Source organism: Aricia agestis, chromosome Z, assembly GCF_905147365.1.
Source record: "Aricia agestis chromosome Z, ilAriAges1.1, whole genome shotgun sequence".
Taxonomy (NCBI): domain Eukaryota; kingdom Metazoa; phylum Arthropoda; class Insecta; order Lepidoptera; family Lycaenidae; genus Aricia; species Aricia agestis.
Window position 1 is genome coordinate 26724494 of NC_056428.1, and position 24322 is coordinate 26748815.

Sequence of the window (24322 nt, forward strand, 5' to 3'; positions counted from 1 at the left end):
TTTTAAAGTTATTTATTAATTTAATTATATAAAAAACGTAAGAATAATTTCCTATCAATTTAATAATTTTTTTTAGAAATTATTTTCTGAAAGTGTTAGTGAGTAAGCCAAAAACACGAGATTGTATCAAATATGCTGTATTATTTGAAAAATGTTCTTGATATTCAAGTTTTTATTTTTTAAACAAAGAGTTTAATAATGCCTAAATATATTTTTTAAATAAACATTTGCCACCCCTTTTTATTAATAGTTATCGTATGTTTTAAAGCCGGGGTCTCACAGACGTATGGCAGGTGGTTGTGTGACAATTATATGTGCTAGGTGGTTAAGGGTTAAGTCCTTGTGGACCACCCCTACAGATTTGACTTGTGGTATCATGTTTTACAGCACTTTTACTATACATACAATACCTACATTCACCCAGAATAATCAATGGGTCTCAGGCCCTAAGCGCTAAGCAATTTTATGTCTTCTCAAAAACACATTCCTCGCAAAGCAGCTCCGGTTTTTCATATTATAATTTTAGATTGCTTTCTTTCTAATGCTCACAGTAAGGAGTATCAAACTGCGCAAGATGAAAGCTATTTTAACTTAATATAGATTTAGTATAAGGGTTAAGTCAATAGCAAGTTTTTGAATAGCAAACGTAAAGTTTCTAGGACGTTTTGAATACAACCCTCATTTGCGACGACTGTGGCCAACTTTTTCGAAGACCCGTTGAAAAGGACAAAGTTGCGGGTTAAATGGGCCCAGAATACTTAATTTAAAATGAAAATGCTCAGGACCTATACAAAATTACCGGTGCTGGTGCAAAACAATGTATTTTAAATTATCTCCGACTTTACGTTTCACTCGCTGTCTACGTTTTTTGAAGTGAAAACTTATTTTGCGTCGAACTTTTTTTTTATGAATTAAGGGGGCAAACGAGCAAACATGGACACTCGCAGCATCAGAAGAGCTGCGGGTGCGTTGCCGGCCTTTTAAGAGGGAATATGGTAATAGGGGAGGGTAGGGACGGGAAGGGAAGGGAATAGGGAAGGGTAGGGAAGAAAATAGGGTAGGGGATTGGGCCTCCGGTAAAAATTAACTATTCAAAATCGTATCAGTTTCGGGGTAGGCTGATCGAAAATTTTGATAATGGAAATAGAGTAGACCACCGCTACCGCCACGTCTTTCTACCGCGTGAAAATGTATGCCTGCTATCGTTGTCATTTCTGCCGCCACTTCCGGAGTGAACGCATTTTTTTCTTCCCCGAATTATAGAGTCATTAGGTATAGGCCTAATAATAAAAAGTGTTATTCAGACAAGCGCCATTATTCTATTTAATTGTCTTTTTCGTATACGCTCTCTACCACAAGGTTCTTTCAAGTTTCAACATACAATCTTTATTCATCTTTTTATCCTGCCACCGGACTATGCAGTAAGAATGATCATCTTAAAGCCTAAGCAATATTAAGTTTTCCCTTGGGGCAGGGAATATCGAAAATAGTTGTACCAAGTTTCGGGGAGGTTGATTTGTGTGTAAAGTTTCCTTATGATTTATTATAAGTTTATTTTAATCTGTATCGTTATTTACCACGTAATCTTTACGTCCTTCGTTGTAATTTAAAAATCTCGGCTATGCCTTTGGATTCATATTAAGAGGTGGCAAAGAGGAAATTCAGAAAGAAGAAAAAATAACATTTTTGAACTTAAAACTTCTTTGGCGCTTTGTATCCTTTATATGAGATGAGAAAAATGTTACAACGTAACTAAATGGTAAAACAAATCCAAAGCAAAACAGTGAAGGAGATGTTAACTCTACCTACCAATATTACATTTGCACAATAATCTGTGTTCGCAAGCCGTGTTTAATTAAGGAACACACAACGACCAAGTATTGCAATTTAAATTGATTTTGTAGCTAGTTCGATTACCGGTGGAATGTAGGGGGAAATGAACGCGTCTGTTGCTTATAGCCAGCGCGGAGGGTTGTCAACGAAATACCGGTTCTGTCACGAATTTCAAAGTATTTGACCTGAAATTTTGCGGACTCGACAGCCCTGAGTGTTGCGCTTGATTGCTACATCGTACGCAGGCTCCACAAAATGTGCTGAAATACTCAAACGATTTTTCATGTTTTAGATCCTGATTCCCTTTTTGCTCGCTTTTCTTTTTAAACCCTTTTTAATCGATTGCTTCCTTATAAATACTTTAAATATTGCCTTTGAAGAATTTATATTGAATGAATTAACGAATAACTACATATTATACTATTGAAACTTAACATACAGGACATACAGAACATAGAAACTAAGTGTAAAAATAAATAAAAAAAACCTTGTTAGAGCACTACCTAAGTTCTTGAATTAAGATCTTTTTATCTTTAAAAATAATTGAATAATTTAATCCAAAATAGAAAAAAAGAATAAAAAAGTACGTTCTTTAAGTTAATATTAATGAATAATTAACCTACAATTACATCACTAATTATTCTAAGAGAATTCGTTTCGGAAAAACTTGAGAGGCACTCAGCTGAAGTGCACTTGAGGGAGTGGTTAATTGCTCTTGCTTTGTTCATTACGTCAAGACTCAAGTAAAAGAAATATCATTACTTTAAATTAGTTTAAGGTGATTTCTGATTAGAATAATGAAAAGAGTTATTTTGAACAGGGCTCTAATTATATTCCGAGTTCCGAAAGGAGGAGTTTATATATTATTATGTTCAATTAATATCGAACATAATAATATACCAGCGATATAATCTATATATTAATACGTGAGAGAAAAACTTTGTAACCCTTTTTACGAAAAAGGGGAAACGTAGGTGCATGAAATTTCGCGCAGTTATAGTTTATATGGTGAAGGAGTGCATCGAGCTAATATTATTTTAAAATGATGCTTTTATTATACATATTTTTAACAAATAAAACGTTACATACACTACGACACTACTACTAGGAAAAATGACAGATTTTTGAGTGACAAGCCTATACATACGAATTATACTTTTTTATTTATGGTTGAAGTCCGTTGACAACAAGTTGACAAATTGAAAATGGATTATTGTTTTTTTTTATTTAATTTTAGATACTATTAGACAATGCTTAAACGGCCAGTCTGAGATCAGCTGAGTCCCAGAGACAAGAATTGAAAAAAACTATGATGAAATCAATATTTTTTACAAAATATAGGTCCTAATGTCGTTGCAATTAAGGTCGAATTTCGACCATTGGGCGATCTCTAGTTATAATAATTATGTCGATGGTAGCATAATTTAATGTTGTCTTGTTACATATATATGAATCTTGAATTGATTTCGATTGAGAACGGACGTGTCGTGATTTTAATTAAAACAATTTAGAAAAATATACAAACTATAATGTGCTGATAAGTGACCTCGATTAGTGCTTGTGACATACATGTTTGAAATAATGTCTGAGTAGATTAAATAGTGAATTAATAAAACCCAAATAAAATGGCGGAGAGTCCCTTTGGGCGTAGTGGCAGAACGGCAAGAACTCCACCACCGACACCCGGACCTTCAGTTCCACCTCGCAGTACAGGGATGGAGACGACCGACATCATCAGCACGCCAGATGTTCAGCAATGGTTAGACAGCATAGGACAAGCCATTAGTGACATAATAATTATGCACTATTGCCTCCGAAAGTAAATTGAACTCGGACCAAAAACTTCGTGTCAACTCATTGTGCAGAAAAGTAAACCACGGCGCTGGACAGATGGCTTTACTTTATCAATCAGTCAAGCAGAAGGCTATCCAAGCCCAATTAACCAACCGCGTTCTCCATGATCAGCAAAATCTGGAGCGAGAACTGCAGGACATTAAGGCCGACGTTAAAAGTATATTGAAAGAATCGCCTAAAGCAACCACAGGACATTCTTTTGCGGATATGGTTAAAAGAGGAAATAATTATATCCAGCCCTCTAACTTAAGCTCTGTAGCCATATACCCTACCCACAAACAAAAAACTAGCGACGATACAAAATGCCTGGTGCAGCAAATTATTCGGCCAGAAGAGCTTAAACTCCACGTGCGTGCCCTACGAAAGACAAGGAACGGTGGTGTTGTAATAAGCACCGAATCCAAGGAGAATATAGAAAAAATTAAACAATCTCCGTACATCAGTGATGCAGGCCTGACTGTTGATGAGCCGCGCAAGCGCAAGCCCCGAGTCGTGGTTATCGGTGTTCCCTCGTCTATGACGGAAAGAGAAGTACTGACGTGCATGTATAACCAAAACCTTGCCGAAAAATTGAAGGACCTGGCTATTCAATCTTTTCTGAATTCCACTAAATTAAGCCACAAGTCTGGCAATAAAGTCGCAGAAACCTGTAACTTTATATTCGAAGTACCAGCAGCTATTCGCAGAGTCCTCATCTCCAATGGTCGCATTATTGTGAACTGGTCGTCTTGCCCTGTAAAGGATTTTACGATAGTAACAAGATGCTTTAAATGCCAGCAGTATGGCCATGCTGCGAAGACCTGCCGGGAAACGAACTGCACGTGCAGCCACTGTGGTGAGCAAGGGCACACCATAAAATACTGTCCAAAGAAAGAAGTAGATGGAAGGTGCGCAACATGCATGCGCTTTAAAAAACTTAGCAATCATACTACCGGTGCTGCTGAATGCCCCGCCAAAACAATAGCCGAAAAAAGGTATATAAACTCGGTGGACTGTGGAGGCGCCTAAGAGCGCCACATTACAGGTTTTTCATCGACCTTACTAGTAATCCTTTATTAACTCTTAGTTTTTTCCTATTAATTTAATTTAGTGATAACTTTATTTTTATTTTTTTATAATTTATAATGATGAATAATATTATACAAGAAATAGATACTATGTATGTTGCTGAATCAAAAATATGCGAAGTAGAAAATTGCAAACGTTATCTTTCCGACATTTGTTATCTTTACAAATCCACTTAATATTTTAACACAAAATCGCAGTACGAGTATCTACAAGAATTTTGAAGAACTTAACCTTTTTCTCCACAGACTAGACTTACACTATGATGTAGTTGTTCTTACCGAATGTTGGCTAGCTAAGTAATATAATGTACCAATGTTAGCGGGTTACAATGTGTATATGACTCAAAACAACTACAATCAAAATTACGGAATTGTAATGTACGTTAATAAACAGCTTAATGCTACCGTAGAGGAGTTAGCTTTCCAGGACTGTAGTACACTATTACTGAAAATAGGAACTGAATATGCAGTCCTAGGGACGTACAGATCACCTTCTTTTAGAGATATATCTAATTTTATGAATAAATTAAATGAACACTTCACAAATCTATCATATTTTAAGAATATAATTTTGATTGGAGATATTAATATTAACATTCTTCCAGGAAGCAATGACAGCAGTGCTCAGGACTACCTCAACTTATGTGCTTATCACGGCCTACTCCCAGCTCATACGCTCCCCACTCATCGAAGTGGATCCTGCTTAGATCACGTAATGCTTAAATCAAATTATCAACCGCTAACACTAATTCTAAATCCAACAATAACAGATCATAACGCTGTCCTACTAACATTAAATTGTCGCATGCGTTGTCACAAACAAAATTGTCAATTAATGTCTAAGTTAAACATAAACAAACTCGAGGAAGATTTATGCAAAATCGACTTTGCACCGATTTACAATAATGCAGACACAGATTTTTGTATGTCATACGTAATACAAAATATACAAATTGCAATCCAGAAAAATACAAGACTCTATCGCACTAGCAGTAAAAAATTAAATCTCAAGCCATGGATTACTCCCATTCTGCGCTGCATAAGACATAGGGATAAATTACATATGAAATCTAGAGAAAGTCCACACAATTTCATATTGCAAAAGGTATCGTAACTTTTGCAATGACTTGCTAAGACGAGTAAAAAATAATTACGATAAAAACATTTTGGAACGTGCTAGAAATAACAGCAGAAAAATTTGGAAACATATCAAGGACATAACATACACCAAAAAGCATCACGAATCATCCTCAGTTTTGCTGAAAAATCACTCTTAGTTTGGCGTCTCTAAACATTGTAAATAATTATTTTGTAAATATTGGGGTGCACTTAGCACATAAATCACAAAGCCAATTGTACGGTCGACCATATGCCGCTTTAACTAATAGATCTAACGCAATGTCTTTCTCATTAATAGACACCGATGAATCAGAGGTAGGTAGAATTATTGAAACCCTACGGGACGACTGCGCAGTTGGATGGGATAATATCTCGTGTACAATTTTGAAAAAATTTAGACATATTCTGGTTCCATACTTAACCCATATCTTTCAAAAATGCTTATCTCAAGGTCATTTTCCTAAATGTCTAAAAAAGGCAGTCGTAGTACCGATTTATAAATCCGGTGACAAACAGGAAGTCTCAAATTACCGCCCTATCTCAATCTTTGGATTTAGATCGAAACTTTCAACAGCTGACTTCGTACATAATTTGACAAATCATATAGCCCGAGAAGTTGATAAAGGTAATCACGTAATTGGAATCTTCCTTGACCTTGCAAAAGCTTTTGATACAGTATCTACAGAAATCCTATTACACAAACTCGAATCCTTAGGAATAAGGGGCACACAATTAAAATTATTTAAAAGCTACCCAGAGAACCGCACTCAATGTGTCAAGGTTGACAGTGTATATAGCTCATTTGAAAATAATACCCTAAAATACTTCCTTGTGGAACACCATATAGATATATGGTGTTCCACAAGGAAGTATTTTAGGGCCAACACTGTTTTTAATATACATAAATGATCTGTGTCAACTAAAATTAGACCGTGGCATAATCATATCATACGCTGATGACACAGCACTTGTTTTTTCTGCTAGCACATATCGCGAAGTTTTCGAGTATGCACAGCAAGGTTTTAATATTGTAAACGATTGGCTATCGACTCATTTATTAACATTAAACGCCGAAAAGACTAAATACATAAAGTTTTCGATGCGTAAATCCACCTCAGCAATTACTAACCAGCCACTATATGCACATCTTTGCACAAAATTCTCTAGTATTGATGGGATCAACAATATAAAGTATCTAGGTATAATAATAGATGAAAATCTGTCTTTTAGGCCTCATGTAGATAAACTATGTGAAAAAGTTCGTAAGTTGATGTTTATTTTCAAGAAACTTCGTCATATACTAGAGCAACATTTAATCAAGCAGGTGTATTTTGCTTTATGTCAATCGATACTAACTTATTGTATTACATCTTGGGGAGGAGTAGGAAAAACTCTGTTACTAACTGTTGAAAGAGCACAAAGGGCAATAATAAACCAGCTTTATACGTCATTTGAAGTACTAACAGTTCGTCAGCTTTTCATCCTAAACGTAGTACTAAAGCAACACATATCTCTACCCTTCTACCCGGATTCCATCAACAAAAGGCGGAAAGATATCGTTTGTCCACTAGAAATAAATACAAAACATGCTTTTGCTGATAAGTACTACATATTTTTAGGTCCTCTTCTTTATAAAAGAATAAATACCCTGTTAAATATATATTCTGTTAATTATTTTAATTGTAAATTAAACCTTAAAAATTTTCTTCAAAATATGACTTATGAGGAAACAGAAAAACTTCTAGTGGTTTTGCAATAAATGAACATTAGAATAAGATTAAGTAAGTATAATATTGTGTAATAATAAATTAATATTAGTATAGGCAATTTAAAACTATAATAATTATAGTTAGTGTAACTACTTGCGTAGCTATAGTTTGTATCGTAATAATTATTGTAGCACTAATTTTAGCCTGAAACACAGGGTATCCTAGTTCAGGCAATACTATAATCATTAAATTTGTACTTATTTAGTTTAAGTAGCTCTAATATAATAATTGTATCTCACCATCATTGTAAATACTGAATAAATATTATTATTATTATTATATATATCATTAAATAAACAAATTTAGTTGCTTTCATCGTAGACTTCTTGAAAATCATACGGAATTTTAAGACAAAGAATTATATGTAATTCCACTATAAACGCGTACTTTATTATAAGGCAGGCAACTGCAGGTTGAGAGCTCTGCTTGGCAAATGAGTTTTCATTTCAATGTAGATATTCTTCTTTAAGAATATCTACATTGTTATAGACACCTGCACTTAATTTAAATCATTTAATTTTTAGACGAAAAGTATAAGACATAAGTCGTGACATTAGCTGAATTTAATTTAAACATAATATCAGCATAATTTATAAAATACTATGTCATAAATGTTTCTGGAGCAATCTTTTGAAACATCAGCAGGGTTTGTGTTGGCAATTTAGAATTCTTTCATGTTAAAATCTCATTAACTGTGTATACAGAGCAGAAAATGTGACATATATACCATTATAATATGCCGTAGAGTTTTCTAGGGCGGTCTCTTGAGATTTTGAATACGTTCTTTCATTCGCGTCGTCAAGTTCTCTTTCGGGAGCCAGAGGAAAGGGCAAAAGTGGATATTCAACGTTTACTTAATTTTGTATTCAATTACTTTAACAATATTAACGTCCTTTTACGATATCATCGCTACTTGTCTCTTTCGCTCACGCAGATGCGCAGTATTTAGAGCAAGATAGCAATATCTCCGTGCGTGTAAGGCCGGCAATACACGTCAGGTTTTTTCATCCGATAGTCTGGCCCGATTGTCTGATCCTGCCGTTCAGATTGTCTGAAGGTCCGGTCTGCATACTTCTGTACGGAGACAATAGACGTCCGATTCTTTCTTCCGACATACCCGTTGATTCTCTAGCATGACACTGAACGAACGTATCGCATGGTTGTGGTTTCTGGCTGACTTTTACTTGTAAACATTAAAAAATAAAAGATATCATGCAGGGTGAATAATATGCCTAATACCAGCCTTCCCCCAAAAAGGTTTCATTTTTGAATCTCTGTTTTTGCCACAATTGCGGTCTTAAAAATATTGTTTTCTATACTGTTTTAGGTAGGTTGACTAATCTTTATTATGTAATGGTCCCGTTAGGTTGAGATTTTTCTTCTTTCGCGCTAACAAGAGTAAATATGCAATAAGTAGAATTACTTCGTGGACCATTTTTTCTTTCTGCTCCTTATGCATGCTCACAGATAGCTCGAGAACGACTGAGATCATACAAAGTCTGGCGCAAGAATCGGATGTGTATCGAGTAAATACGATCAAATTATCTGATCAGACAAACAGAAACAAAATCTGACGTGTATTCCCAGCCTAAGACAAGGCCGATAGGTCAACGTACGAATTTCTACTCGCTCTTCTAACGGACTTCAGTGTGACTTGATTAACCTACGTTCGGCCGTGAAACGTTTATTAGAGTGTGCTGGCTTTACTCCAATATGACTCTTATGCCGTCGGTATATAGGTGTGGGAGAGGTAAAATAAACTCACTGTCTGACCGGATCTAGCCATGTGGGGGATCTTGTAATAGTTTGCAGGTCCGGCCTTGTCCTCTTTGTGCGTAATAGAGTATGGACCGTTCTGAGTTGCTCATTTTGGCCCCTATCTCGTGAGCGTAAAGGTCCAATGATAATTCAGAAGTACGCACGTAGACGTAATTTACGACTCGGTCCTAAATTCCGGAGGTGTACGCGGTTCGGTTGCTGCTCTAGGAAAAAATTTGGTAGGAGTCGATTTATATGCTCTTTACCGATCACGGGGTTTGGCCGCAAGATCACAATTGTATGTAAATGACAGCGCGACCTCACCGCTATTTCAATAAATCGTTATATACTGTTACGGTACATGGTATACGGACACGTGGTGCCATCTAGCGACAAACCAGCGAAGCTTACCGAGGGAGCACAGGCAACATAAATCCCCTACTCAATACTAGATGGCATGAGGTGCGCAAGTACATACTCGAACCTTCTAGAAAGGTCCAGTGTTTGTTTACGTGTTTACCGTTTATTTTTTTGCGTGTTTACGTGTTTTAATTTAGACCTTATGACTGAGTCCATAAAGTCTAAATTAAATTCAACTTATTGCACTTATCGTAGGGACGGCAGTTTTATTGTGGTACATGCTCGAGCCTCCTAGAAAGTTCCCACGGCTGTTTACTTGTTTACGTGAATCGGGAACTTTCTGGAATTCGTCTCGCTATATAAAAAGCCGCAGGCAGGCCCGGCGAGTCAGTTCAATATTAGCGATCTTCGAGGCGACAACAAGTGATCAATAGTGAGTGAACCAGTGAAACCTGCGACTTGGCTACGACCTAGGACAGTGATAGTGCTTAGTGATTGGACCTAGTGATTAGTGTTTGGACTTAGTGCTAAGTGTTGTGACCTAGTGTTTAGTGCAGTGCTAATAAAGTCTTCAAGAGAGTCACCAGGTCTTTCTCTCCAAATCCTCGAACCCTAGCACGTAACAATACGTTTGCTTGTGATCTGCGCGGTGTAGCGGCCAAACCGGCAGGGCGCATATTAATCGAGCCTTAACGTTTGGTCAACAAATAAAAGCCATGGTTATATGGCTTTTATTGGATGTCATTGCGCTGATAACTCACCCCAACTTACCGCGTATATGTATAGTTTTATACGAGCTATAAACGAGTAAACTGCTTGTTTAACTTTAACGTTAAAACCTGTAACTTATACCATAATAGCTCGCTGCAAGTTTTAGTGTTTACTGTACAATATGCAGATTACAGCAAACTTGGGTTAGTGAAATGCGAGCGAAGTTTAATTAATTGTAAAAGAGCACTCGCCATGTCGGGCCATAATTGCCATCATGATTGCCAAGCTTTTTAGGATTCCGTACCCGAAGGGTAAAAACGGGACCCTATTACTAAGACATCGATGTCTGTCCGTCTGTCAGTCTGTCTGTCTCCAGGCTGTATCTCAAGAACTGCTATAGCTAGGCTAATGAAATTTTCATAGGTTGCCGGTATAACAACAAATACTAAAAATAAAATATAATTAATATTTTAGGAGGGCTCCCATACAACAAACATGTTTTTTTTTTGCCTTTCTTGCTCGATATCAATAATGGTGATAGGTAGGCACTTACACAAAGTCCTTGATTATATGTGTACTATATTAATCAATAAAAATATTAAAATAAAATAAAAATTCATGGTTGGCTCCCATACAAAAAAACGTATTTTTGGCGTATTTTTCTTCTAAACCGGTACGGAACCCTTCGTGAGCGAGTCCGACTCGCACTTGGAAGATTATTATAACATGCTCAATCGACGTCGATGTATTAATAATAATTAATAATATTCTATTCTAATTTCTATATTTACTGGTTAAAAAGGCTGTTCATTGTGAGAGTAGTGCTGAAAGACCATTTTTTTTACATTTGTATGGGCAAGCGGCCAAGCGCCTAAGAGTCACGAGTTCCCCCTGGATACAAAAGTGAAAAAAGTAAAAAAAAGTTCCACAGTGAACTCTTTATAGTTGGGGAGGGGAAGAGGGGATTTCGGGATAAGCTCGAGCGTGTCAGATTAAGCTTATATAGGCTTCCTACATGTGCCTAGTTATCATGGTATAGAAATCAGATTTCTCACATGGTGGGTTAATTTATTTTTTTAATATTGAAATGTCATCGGATCTGTCAGATTAAGATAGGTATACCCCAAAGAAGCTTCCATATAAAGCAGTGACGATTCAAAGGTTAGGTAAGCCTGTAGGGACATTTTAAAATATAAAAAATAAAGCTTCATATTTTCCTAACTAAGCTTCGCAGATGTTTTATTTTGCACTAAACTAAATGATTTAGTCCTTGGTGTCTAAAATATATTTATAATTAACCTAAATAAGCAATTTTATAAATTTATTTTCTTTTTCAAAACTTTAAAATGGCTGCAGTTTCTGAACCCACTGCCAAAATAAAAAACGCTCTTATTATTTTTTGTATCAGTTTTACCTATCGTAAAAAACCTACTAGGTCTCCATGACGCTCGAGTGACTACAAAATTAGCACCTTCCCCTCCCCTTGTATTACGAGAAACACCTTAAAGGACATACCTTAAAGTATTATCACTTAGTTTTGTTATACCTTTTCTCAAATATTTTTTGTTCAAAAAAAATTTTACCTTTTGTAACGAGTCTGTGATTATAGAAACTCGCGTATTTCGATATATAATATGTAAAATACCAGTGGAAATGATGCTTTTAATATAAAGGCACCGGCTCTGAAATACAGAATATTATAATATAGTTAAGTTATACAAAGTCCGGGTCATCTAGATTCTAGATTAACCAATGGATCTAATGCAAGAAAAGCACATCATAATATCTTGTATAAAAATGGATTTTCAATTTTGTTAACCTCGATATCTGATTACTTTTAATCTTAAAATATTCCTAAAGTCCAGGGAAGATTAATATTATGATATGAAGTTCACTGGGTCAGCTACTAATCTAATAATATAATATAACTGTAGAAATGAAAATTCTTTACATTAAAGATATTCAAAAAATAATAAGCGGGGGGTGTCACTACATAGTGGTTAGTTTTTGTCTGTCTGTCTGTCTCTCTGTCTGTATGTTTGTTTGTTCCAGCATCACACCAAACTACTGATCCGATTTGAATGCAGTTTTCGCAGATATATTTTCCTTCTTCCAACTTAACATCTGTCGGTCTGTCTGTCTGGGATATCCTACTAATATTATAAAGCCGAAAGTATGTGAGTTTGTGAGTGTGTGAGTTTGTATGTTTGTTAGTTCTTCACGCTTAAACTGCTGAACCGATTTCGACAAAATTTTACAAGGAGGTAGCTGACATCCTGGATTAACACATAGACTACATTTTTAACCGACTTTCAAAGTGGAGGAGATGTTATGTTCGTTTTCATTTGATTTTTTGTTCGACGATTACTCCGCTGTTTGTGAGCCGATTTCGACAAAAATTTACAAACCGTTAGCTGATTTCCTGGAATAACACATGGTCTACATTTTTAACCGATTTCCGGAACGGAGGAGGTGTTATGTTCATTTTTTAAATTGATTAATAGGCTTTCGCTCTGTCTCTTGCTTGGGGAGGCTGCGCCCCCCCCCAACCCCTCCTGGAACTGTTGCTTTTAACCAAATGATATCGCGTCGTTAGTGCTGAGTTTTAATTATCCTTTTTAGAAACAAACCAAGTAATTAATTATAAAAGTGAATTTATTCTAACCTGTACTAAACATACGGATTTCGAGTGTCATTTGAATAATTAATAGGCTCTCGCCCCGTCTTCAGCTTGGGGGGGGCTACGCCAGACTAACTAAACATACAGATTTCGAGTGTCATATGATTAATACGCTTTCGTCCCGTCTCCTACGTTTAACTGCGCTGCAGCCCCAAAAAGATTGGAAACTCCTGATACACTAGAATATAGCCTTCCTGGGTAAATGGGTTAAGATTTTTTTTTTATCGGATCAGCAGTTAATGAGATTAGCGCGTTTAAACAAACAAACTCTTCAGCTTTATACCTACTTACCTACTAATATTATAAAGCCGAAAGTATGTAAGTTTGTGAGTTTGTGAGTGTGTGAGTTTGTGAGTTTGTATGTTTGTTACTTCTTCACGCTTAAACGGCTGAACCGATTTCGACAAAATTTTACAAGGAGGTAGCTGACATCCTGGATTAACACATAGACTACATTTTTAACCGACTTTCAAAATGGAGGAGATGTTATGTTCGTTTTCATTTGATTTTTTGTTCGACAATTCTTCGCTGTTTGTGAGCCGATTTCGACAAAAATTTACAAGCCGTTAGCTGATTTCCTGGATTAACACATGGTCTACATTTTTAACCGACTTCCGGAACGGAGGAGGTGTTATGTTCATTTTTTAAATTGATTAATAGGCTTTCGCCCTGTCTCTTGCTTGGGGGGGCAGGAACCCCTCCTGGAACTGTTGCTTTGAACCAAATGATATCGCGTCGTTAGTGCTGAGTTTTAATTATCCTTTTTAGAAACAAACCAAGTAATTAATTATAAAAGTGAATTTATTCTAACCTGAACTAAACACACGGATTTCGAGTGTCATTTGAATAATTAATAGGCTTTCGCCCCGTCTTCTGCTTGGGGGGGCTAGGCCAGACTAACTAAACATACAGATTTCGAGTGTCATATGATTAATACGCTTTCATCCCGTCTCCTACGTTTAACTGCGCTACAGCCTCAAAAAGATTGGAAACTCCTGATACACTAGAATATAGCCTTCCGGGTAAATGGGTTAAGATTTTTTTTATTGGATCAGCAGTTAATGAGATTAGCGCGTTTAAACAAACAAACTCTTCAGCTTTATAATATAAGTATAGATGTGCCGCCCGTTCGTCCCGTCCTCCGTCTCACAGTCCTTACACTGCGAAATGTTGGAAATCGTTTCACAGACAGCGAAGTTAATCATAAATTATAAAAAAATCACATCTGAACATATAATATATATTTTTATCTCCTTCGTTTTGGAAGTCGGTTAAAAACAATAGCATATGACAGGATAATCAACTTCCATCTCTCAGTCATCAAAAATGTATGTTTCCTAATTTCGATGATCAAACTTAATTCATTTTGTCTCTAATTTCCAATAACTATTTACCTATTAAAACACAATTTAGTTTACCTAATAAATCGCGGGTAACACCGCGGGGCACAGCTAGTATGACTATAAATGGGAAAGTGTGTTTGTTTGTTTGTTTGTTTGTCCTTCCTTCACGCCCAAACGTAACAACCAATTGACTTGATTTTTGGCATAGTCTTAGTTTAAAGGATGGAGATTAACATAGGCTATTTTTGGTCTTAGGAAAACATCATGATCTCAAAGGAGGCTTACGCGATTTTAGAATTTCACTCATGCGAAGCTGCAGGCAAAAGCTAGTCATATTATATAGGCCAGTGTATATGTATGTATAGCAATAAGTATGTGTAGGGGGGCTACACGTTCTTATTGCTATTTATAGCTTGTTTGATCCATCATGCTTTTAGATAAAATTTGAGGTTACAAAATATAAAATAAGAATCCCAATCTTTTACCAAGACTCCATTGTCGAACGTGCATTATAGTGACAACCAGAAATGCCTCGCACTAGACCGATTTTAAAAATCTTTTATCTAAAAAAACTGGGTTTTGTGAAATGTGAATATTTGTGAATAAACTAAAACGTAACAACCTTTTTCGTGTCAGGGTATTTAACCTTAATAATGAAGGCCTGTACCATTTAATGGATCCCCTCTTCCCTTATCCTTAGATGCTAATTAGTTCTTCGACCTTTGACCTTTCCAAGACGTATTCAGCATTGAATGTTGAAAACTGCTAAGGTGACTTTCCGATCCACGCGGCACGCGATCGTGACAGACAAATATTCAAACCAAATACCATTTTATGACCTAAGCTAGAGGTTTCATTTTTCTCTGAGCCACAACAAAGCAGTGGTAGGGTCGCGTCGTTCGCTAGACCAATGTCATGTTATTTGATTTTTTGACGGCCGCGGTCGCTTGCCGCATAGATCGGAATGTCACCTTTACGTTACGGAAACATTATGACCATTGTCACAGAGTTATACAAAAAATACTATTGGCCATAAATTTTATGTAACTGTGATTCCTGCTTAGCTATTATAGGCATTTCAGCTTTGTTCAGTGTTCCGTATCCGAAAAAAACGGGATAAGTACTATTACCAATGTCTGAATAAAACGTGAAATATTTTGTAGCGTCGCGTTCGCATAATCTTTTTCAGGATTTTTCTTTTTTACCAGATTTTTTTACTATTGTATGGGAATATATGCTTTTGTAATGGTCCATACAAATCACAAAAAATAGCTCTTTTAGCTCTGCTACTTTCACAGTGAACTCTTTATACTCTAATATACACACCCTAAAATATTATCATTTAGTGTTGTTACACTTTTATCTCGGAGAAGTTATGATTCCGTGAACTGCGTCTCGTAAATACGAGGAGCCGCGGGCAAAAGCTAGAGCGCCATAATTGAGGCCTTAACCACACTATAAAATATAATATACAGTAGACGATCTTCATTCTTCGTGATTTGCACATGATTTCGAAACTGTGTCTATCGCTTGCACCTCCGACGTCGATTTTGTGCAATTGACGGAAGAGGATGAAGTGCGAACTTATATTTTTAAATATGTATTCGTTTTTTAAAGCTTTAAGACCGGGAAAATGATTTGCAATAAAAATATGGTTGTTTTGTTGCTGAAGTATAAGATAGAATCCATATTTTTATATATTTCCGATCATATAAGCAGAGTAGACAGAATTATAGAGTATACCGACATAGAACTGAGGTTCAAATTTTTAAGTTTGACGTATTATGACAAAAGTCGTCGCTACACTAGCGACGACTTTTGTCATAATACGTCAAATTTAGTTGTTGTTTATATTTTGGCACATGCAAAGAAAACTGTCAGAATTCAATTTCAAAATCTTCATTTTAAAAATAAAATTATATCAGCCAGCGCGCCAGCCCTTAACTTATCCTGGCGAAACCCGAAAGAAATAACAGGTATATATATACACGTCCGCCTCTTAGCAGTTGAAGTACTGGCAGTTATGTCTATTGTGATATAAGCCTTTATATTTTATGGAAAAAAAACGTCAGTTTTCAAATTGTTAGTTAACCACTTCATCCACTCATGTGTTCAATTATAACGACTATGCCCCTATACATGTTCATTATTACTCACAGGTATAGATCAATATAGATACCGCATGTGTATGTACTTCGCGTGCCATATCTCGTTCCCAAACAACGAGCAATGCTCGTCTTTCAAAAGTCTGTTCTTTAGTCTGCTATCGGAATTGGACGTCAATCGGAATTTTGAAAATGCCTAAATGCCTAATTGCTGTAGACATTCGAATAGAAACGGTAGCTTAGATAATGGACACATTTTATTGGTACGTCACAGTAGGTAGGAAAAAAGTGGCACTCTTGTTTTCATACAAATAGACATACGGTATATATCTTGATCTATGTATGTGTTATTTAACTAGTATTGGATCATGATGACGTGGAGATGAATGAATATATATACATTACATACGTGTATTTATGTATAACGAGCCTGATTTGAGATCCTCAAAAACACGAGAGTTACTCTACTGTTTATACTTGTATTATGCCATAAATGTCGGCTGTCGGGAACTCGTTAAATTCTAGAGCACTAAATAAATTGGCACACAACTGACAAAACAATAGCTGCTCCCACTGTTGTGTTAATGTGAAATGTCCTTTATGGTATAATAACTCTGTGTTCGTTGCAGCCCGTCCTTATTTTTATTTCATCAGCCTAATTGTTCACGAACTATCCAGTAATTACTTTACCAGTACGTACGGTCAGTACTATCTAGATAAAATTATGCATGGTAGTAACTGACGATGCATGCAAAATGATTAAGGTATTTTTAGGGTTCCGTAGCCAAATGGCAACAAAGGAACTTTTATAGATTCGTCATGTCTGTCTGTCTGTCTGTCCGTCCGTATGTCACAGCCACTTTTCTCTGAAACTATAAGAGCTATACTATTGAAACTTGGTAAGTAGATGTAGTCTGTGAACCGCATTAAGATTTTGATACAAAAATGGAAAAAATATTAAAAATTTTAGGGGTCCCCATAGGTACAACTGAAATAAAAAAAAATTTCATCTAATCTATGTGTGTGGGTACCTATGGATAGGTCTTCAAAAATCATATTGAGGTTTCTAATATCATTTTTTTCTAATCTGAACAGTTTGCGAGAGAGACTCTTCCAAAGTGGTAAAATGTGTCTTCCCCCCCTCTAACTTCTAAAGTAGAGGCATGATAATTCAAAAAAAAATATATGATGTACATTACTATAAAAACTACCAACGAAAATTGGTTTGAACAAGATTTAGCAAGTAGTTTTTTTTTATCCATCATAAATGGTAAACCTTAATTTAACTTTCATTAAATCAACTGAAATATAAAAATAAATCAAAAACATATTAATTTCATAGAAATAAACCTGATTGCTACTGCGGAACCCTTCATGGGCGAGTCCAACTCGCACTTGGCCGGTTTTTTTTTTATTGTAGTTTTTGTGTATAGGAAATAAGGGATGACTGATAGGTTTTAGATCAGAAAAATAATTAATTAAAAAAATTCTGCGCAAAAAAGTTACAACTAGAAGTAACTAACCCTGTATCTATACTTTCCTTGTATCCAAACTTACCCGGTAACCAAATGTACCCTGTATCCATACTAGTGATGTAACGAATGTTGGATTTTTCAGATTCGCGAATGCGAATGCGATTGCGAATATTTATCTTCAACATTCGCGAATGCGAATGCGAATATTTTAAAATTTCAAAAAAAGCGCGCGTAAAATGTTCGACTGGTTTGACGTTTCGTGTCGGCTATGTTTAAATTGAACATAACCGAACCGATATTGCTTATAGTCTGTCAAGAAAGTGAATAAATTAAAAAGTGGCAAAATCGTAGTGTCATCCCATTTTTCTTAGATTGATTTGAAAGGGAAAGACACAAAGATGTTGCCACTTTTTACTTTTTCTTCACTTTCTTGACAGACTATAATTGAATGAATTTAGTCACAGAAAGTTCATTCTAAAAGTTTTGTTTTGTTTTGAGGTTAGTTTTATGTTTTATGTTACAAGTAATTGTTTAGTTTTTTAGTAAATAGAAATTGTAAACTTTATTTAAGAGGATACACCAGGGGCGAGAGAAATTGAAAATAGGTATTTGAAAATGTATTGCTGTCTCACCAATCTCAAGTCTCCCACCGCAGAGCGCGATAGAGACAACACGACAAAAGTTCTAATAAAAGAATAGAAAATCTTCGATTCGTTGTCCGCTGATTCCTTCTCCAAAACTTAACCGATTAAGTATTTTTTTCATTAAGAATTAAAGCAAGGCTTGAGCTGTGTTCCTATGTTTTTTTTTTCTATATTTTAGCCAGTTGTGTTTTCTGGGTGTTTGAACACAGAGGAAAATCTGGCCATTTTTTTGGGTTTTTGGACGTTCTTATCTTTTTTAAATAATAAAATTATGAAAAAAAAGAAAACATACGGATATGCTAATAGTGGCCATAGATATTCAGGAAAAAATCATAACTCTACGGGCATTATCGAGGGAGGAAACAGGGGACAACATTTGTATGGAAAAACAGCGGTGTGGACTCCTCTTAAGAATGATAGTAAAGTAATAATATACTACTAAATGAATGCAAACCTAACATAGTTGTAACAAGGCTGATTCATGTTAGATTTGATAAGATCTCTGAAGTTCTTTTTTCATAAATGACTAATGAGGCTTTAATTTACAATTGAGAAGTATGATTTAATAAAAATATCTAAGTGTTATCTATTGTATTATTATATTATTTCAAATGCATGCATATAATAATTTCCTTTTTGATTATTAAAACATTCGCTAAATATTCGCATAATTTTTGCGAATGCGAATGCGAATATTGAAAAATACGCGGATATTCGCGAATGCGAATGCGAATATCCGTTACATCACTAATCCATACTAATACCCTGTATCAAAACTTGCCCTGCATTTACACTTACCCTGTCCATACTTACTTTGTATCCATACTTACCTAGTATTCAAACTTATCTTGCATTCACATTTACCCTGTATCCAAACTTACCCCGGTTTCACCCTGATTTACCCTATAGTTCTAGGACGATGCAGTCCGTAATTTTCTGTCTAGTCGCTTTTCGCCACGATTCCGCATAGCAATTGCCATATTCTGTGATCACGCCCCGCCGATGCGATTTCATTTTCCACGAGGAAATCATAAGAAAGTTCTTATTTAAATGAGATTTTAGCCATGCAAAGTTTTCTGTGTAAGGTCCGTTTCGAATTAAATCTGTATGCTGCTATAAGAATGTATTTAAATTTAAGTAAAATATTTCTGAATGGACCTGGATTCTTCAATGTCGCTCTCACACTCTCACGTGATACAAATTGTGTGAGCGCTAGTGAGACAGCCCACCCTCGAAGCGACAGTCTAGGCATGAGAATGGGCCTCGCGATTCAACTTTTTATTCACTCCATTGTCGAGATATTTGGCATGCATGAGTTTTGTGACGGAATAAACGCTAACCAAATTGTGGTTCGATTTATGAAAACCTTATATGTGATCTATTGTATTGTAATTTGTAGACAATAGATCCACGCAGTAATAGGGGCATATTCAATCAGCGAATGGAAATTAAGAGCAAGGCCCTGATTCAAGATGCCCAATTCGACTCGGATTCGGAAACTTTCCGCGCGACATACAATCAACGAACGCTGCGCTAAGACTAAGGTTACACTGTCAGTCTGGCATCAGTGCAGTCATCAGTCTGATCCAAACTAACAGCAGAATGATCGTATAACCTTGAGATTGACGGACTGATCATTTTTATTACTTACTTTTTAGCCATCACTCTGGCATCAGTCTCAGACTGATGGACTGAACTGATGCCAAACTGACCGTATAACCTTAATAGTAGTATTGGTCAATGATCGCACGTGAAAGTTTTCGAATCCGAGTCTATCGGAAATCGTGAATGAGCCTGCAGAAAATATACAAACATCTGAGGTATTGCATAGTATGTAGCGTTGTATTATTACCAATTAGTCGAATTTGATACTTTAGCAGAGATGACGTCGCTAATTACGATGATATGCGACACAAGGAATCCTTCCGTTCTCACACGGCTGTTTTGATCCTCCTAGTCGTAACTACAACTTTGCCAAAGCCTCAGTTATCTGTCTATTACACAAAAAATAATCCTCATTTGTCTGTCTTTCAAACAACAAAATGACAATGTTACATCAAAATGAACACATCCGAATGTCCGCAGGCACCAGCTTCCAAGCGCTGTTCAACTACGTGGACATGCGCGCGCTGCTCGAGAACTTCTGCGTGTACCACGTGAACGCGCCTGGCCAGGAGCATGATGCCCTCACGCTACGTGACGAGTGAGTATACTATTTGTAAGGCCGGCAAGGAATAATAATACCTATAATAGTTTAAAAACTAAAAAACACGTTTCTTTAATCTTAATAAATTATTGCATTGTCATTGACTCTTAATACGTAGGTATGCAAAGTTTCGAATAACTTAGATTACTGGAGATAGGTAAAAAATGTGCTCAAAGTTTCCGTTACATGCATATAACCCAAGCTAATATTTAGAGCGTGTTAAAAAGCAAGATGATAACTGTCGTCTTGAGAATAAGAGCTATTTTGGGTTAGACTTCAGGTACGGTACCTATTTATTCTTCTGACCAACCGCTGCCGCGCCGTGACATAATATAATGTATCTTACATTGATGTTACCATTTCAAAGGCTGGAAAAAGATCCCGACGCCACAACGACGCCACCTGTAATGTGATACACATAAACAGGTATAATTGGCGTTCACTGTTTATGAAAACATTATTTATATTTAAATCCGGTCTGGATCAAAGTTGTATTGATGTTGGAATAAAATAATCCATAATCACGTCATCTAATATTATAAATGCGAAATGTGTCTGTCTGTCTGTCTGTTTCCTCTTCAGGCCCAATCCGCCGAATCGGTTTTGCTGAAACTTGGTATGGAGTCGCCGGAAAGGACATAGGATATATTTTACCCCGGAATAATGTACGGTTCACGCGCTTTAAACGAATTTTGGCACAACGGAGTTGCGGGCGTCATCCAGTTATTTATATCAGTCAGAGATGCATACAAATCAATTATTGGCTAATTTGACTATCGCTCATAGATATGAATTTGTTATGCCCTTTGGTCATTGGTATTTATAAAAAAGCAAACCATCACGTCAATCAGTAACGTATTTCGTGTGAAAAGAAATTAGCCCACTGATTTTATATTTTTAGAGACGGAATATTTTGGAAGCTCTTGCTGATTTAGGAATTGTCCTGTTATCTGTTGGGAAAGGAATACGTCGAATGAAGTCTGGAATATCTGTTATTTCGAATTCCAGTCGCGTTTGGATGCATCGAGGCGTGAAATGCTGTTTGGAATATCTTGTAGCGTTTGACGTGCCCTGTTGCATGTTGCACCTATGTCTAATTGGCGCCTTTGTGTCTCGTCTGGCTTTGTGAAGTCACTGTTTATGCATAATTTTTCTCTTATTAGGGTGTTCTATTCAGACGTTAGTCACAATAGTAATTATGCGTTCCGTCTTGAGAAATATGGGACGAGTCTTACTTGTTCCACTGTCAGAAAATAGGTGTCGTGTAAAGTTTTTTCACTACTCATTAGTCATTTTATATCGAGATGAAGACAAACCCTGCGAATAAGCTGGTCATTAATAATAAAACTATATATTTTAGTCAGTTCGTTAAAACTGTTTCGAGTTTGGCGACAACTACAGCATTTTGGACACCATTAGCAAATCCAGCAGTCCGAGTTTCGAAACCACAGCCGCGCTCACCACTGCTGGCCTCGTTGAAATAAATTTAAAGCACGTTTTAACTTCTGACGCTAACTCTACTCCTGGCAGCGCAGCCGAGCCTCACGTTTCAAACGAATTCCTTCTAAATGTTACGGCAGCGACTGCCTAACAGTGAGTGCCCAGCTAACAGCGACTTAATTGCAACAGCAATTCCACAGATATGCTGTCAAACACCTGTGTTATTGCTGTCGCAAGATACATATTGCGGAATTTTATCTAAAGTCACCCTTCGGAATCATCGCTTGTGTTGGATAATAATATAATAATAATAATCAATGGACACAGGGATTTCAAAAGAATAGTGGTGGGCTGCATGTTGGCTTCAGGGCAAAGACTGCGTTACAACTTAAATCGATTTTGCTCGAGAAAACTTCAAACGTAACTCACCATTAAAAGTAAAGTATACAAAAAACGTCAGCTTCATTTTTAGGTTTTTGTACCCAATGGGTAAAAAACCATTTATGAAGTTAAGCTGTCCTAGCTCCTCGGAAAAACATCCGATAAATAATTTTACCAAAAAAATTACGGTTTCCACTCAATAAACGAAGTTTAAAGCAACATACAGTATCGCATAACATCAGCTTTCGTATCTAGGCATGTGGAACTCATATACGGGTACAATTTATAAGCCGGCTACATCACCCGGCAGGAGACGACGTGTCGTCGCGACACTACTGGTTTCTATGTATTTCTATGAATAACTGTCGCTAGCTGCGGAGGGTATTTCATAGAAATACATACAAACCAGTAGTGTCGCTGCGACACGTCGTCTGCGATTGCTTCATGTCGCCCGTTGCCAACCGGCACCTTAATTTGAAATATAAAATTATTATATCGTCGCCATTATAGAACTAGACATAATATGCATATAGCGGCAATTTACGGCTTACGGTAATATAGTTTTTATAGATTTATTGCTCTCTTTCCAGGTTTAGTGCCCGAATTTGTGTGCTCTTTATTTTATTCGCGAAAAAAATAACATAACTATTATGTAATTATAGTGCGAAGATTCTAGATAGATTTATTCAGCTCATATATTTAGATGTACTTATATTCGATCGATTTCGATCCATTGCAAATGAGGCTTATACTTATTTACTTTTAAATAAACCGTAAATATCAGATCTTGCAACATATCGAATCGATCGATCGCAAGCGCCTTATTCTTTCGTGCCTAAGAAGCAATCCAAACTCAATTACACCAAGTAAAGTTCCTAAAATACATGGAACTTGTGGCTTCGGGTTGTGGCTAGGTGATTAGGTATGCTGAACAGCAATGCAGCAAACGGTGCCACATTCGAAAAAGCTTCGACTTTAATTACGAAGCTCTTTCGAACTTTTAAGTAAACACAAGGTGAGCTTTTTTTTCCAATTTTCTCCGTACAGAATTGGAGCAAGTTAAAAAGGTCATCACCCTAAGGCCGAATTACGCCAGTGTAAGTTAAATCTAACCCTGGGTTAATGACATGTTATTTCTCTTGTTTCTCGTATTTATCAAAAAACCCATCTTTACACTGGGTAGTGGGTTGACACTAATTGGCGAAGCGCGCCGAAAATATGATGGGTGCATTACTAAGTAAAAAAAAATGCTGATATTACTTTAGGGGCTGTCAATTAAAGTGAGTAAAAACTTGAAGTTGATAAAGACATCGATATTTATTGGAATTCCATTAAAAATAAACTACTGAAATTATTCAAATTAAAATACTTAAAAAAACAATTGGAGTTTAAACGAATCAGACTTTTCTTAGATTAAACGTGTTATAATTCAAAACCTCATCGAATCGACCTACAGATTTACTTCATAAAAGGAATTAAGCAGTAGAATATAAAGCTAGCCATTTCGTGCATAAGCCATATAAAATCGTGCCATTATGTTACGCTAGTAGTCGCCCATCGCCTTTTTGACCATTACT

At 36.2% G+C, this 24322-nt stretch overlaps 1 protein-coding gene across 7 annotated transcripts in view; it reads left to right on the plus strand.

Moving 5' to 3' along the window:
* LOC121739404 (protein NDRG3) overlaps window positions 1-24322 on the plus strand; it is a 136309-nt gene that overhangs the window by 65776 nt on the left and 46211 nt on the right. For all 7 annotated transcript variants that reach the window (XM_042131867.1, XM_042131868.1, XM_042131864.1 and 4 more), the window contains one exon: window positions 20804-20921. In XM_042131867.1, the coding sequence (XP_041987801.1) occupies window positions 20804-20921 (118 nt within the window). The remainder of the gene's footprint in view (window positions 1-20803; window positions 20922-24322) is intronic.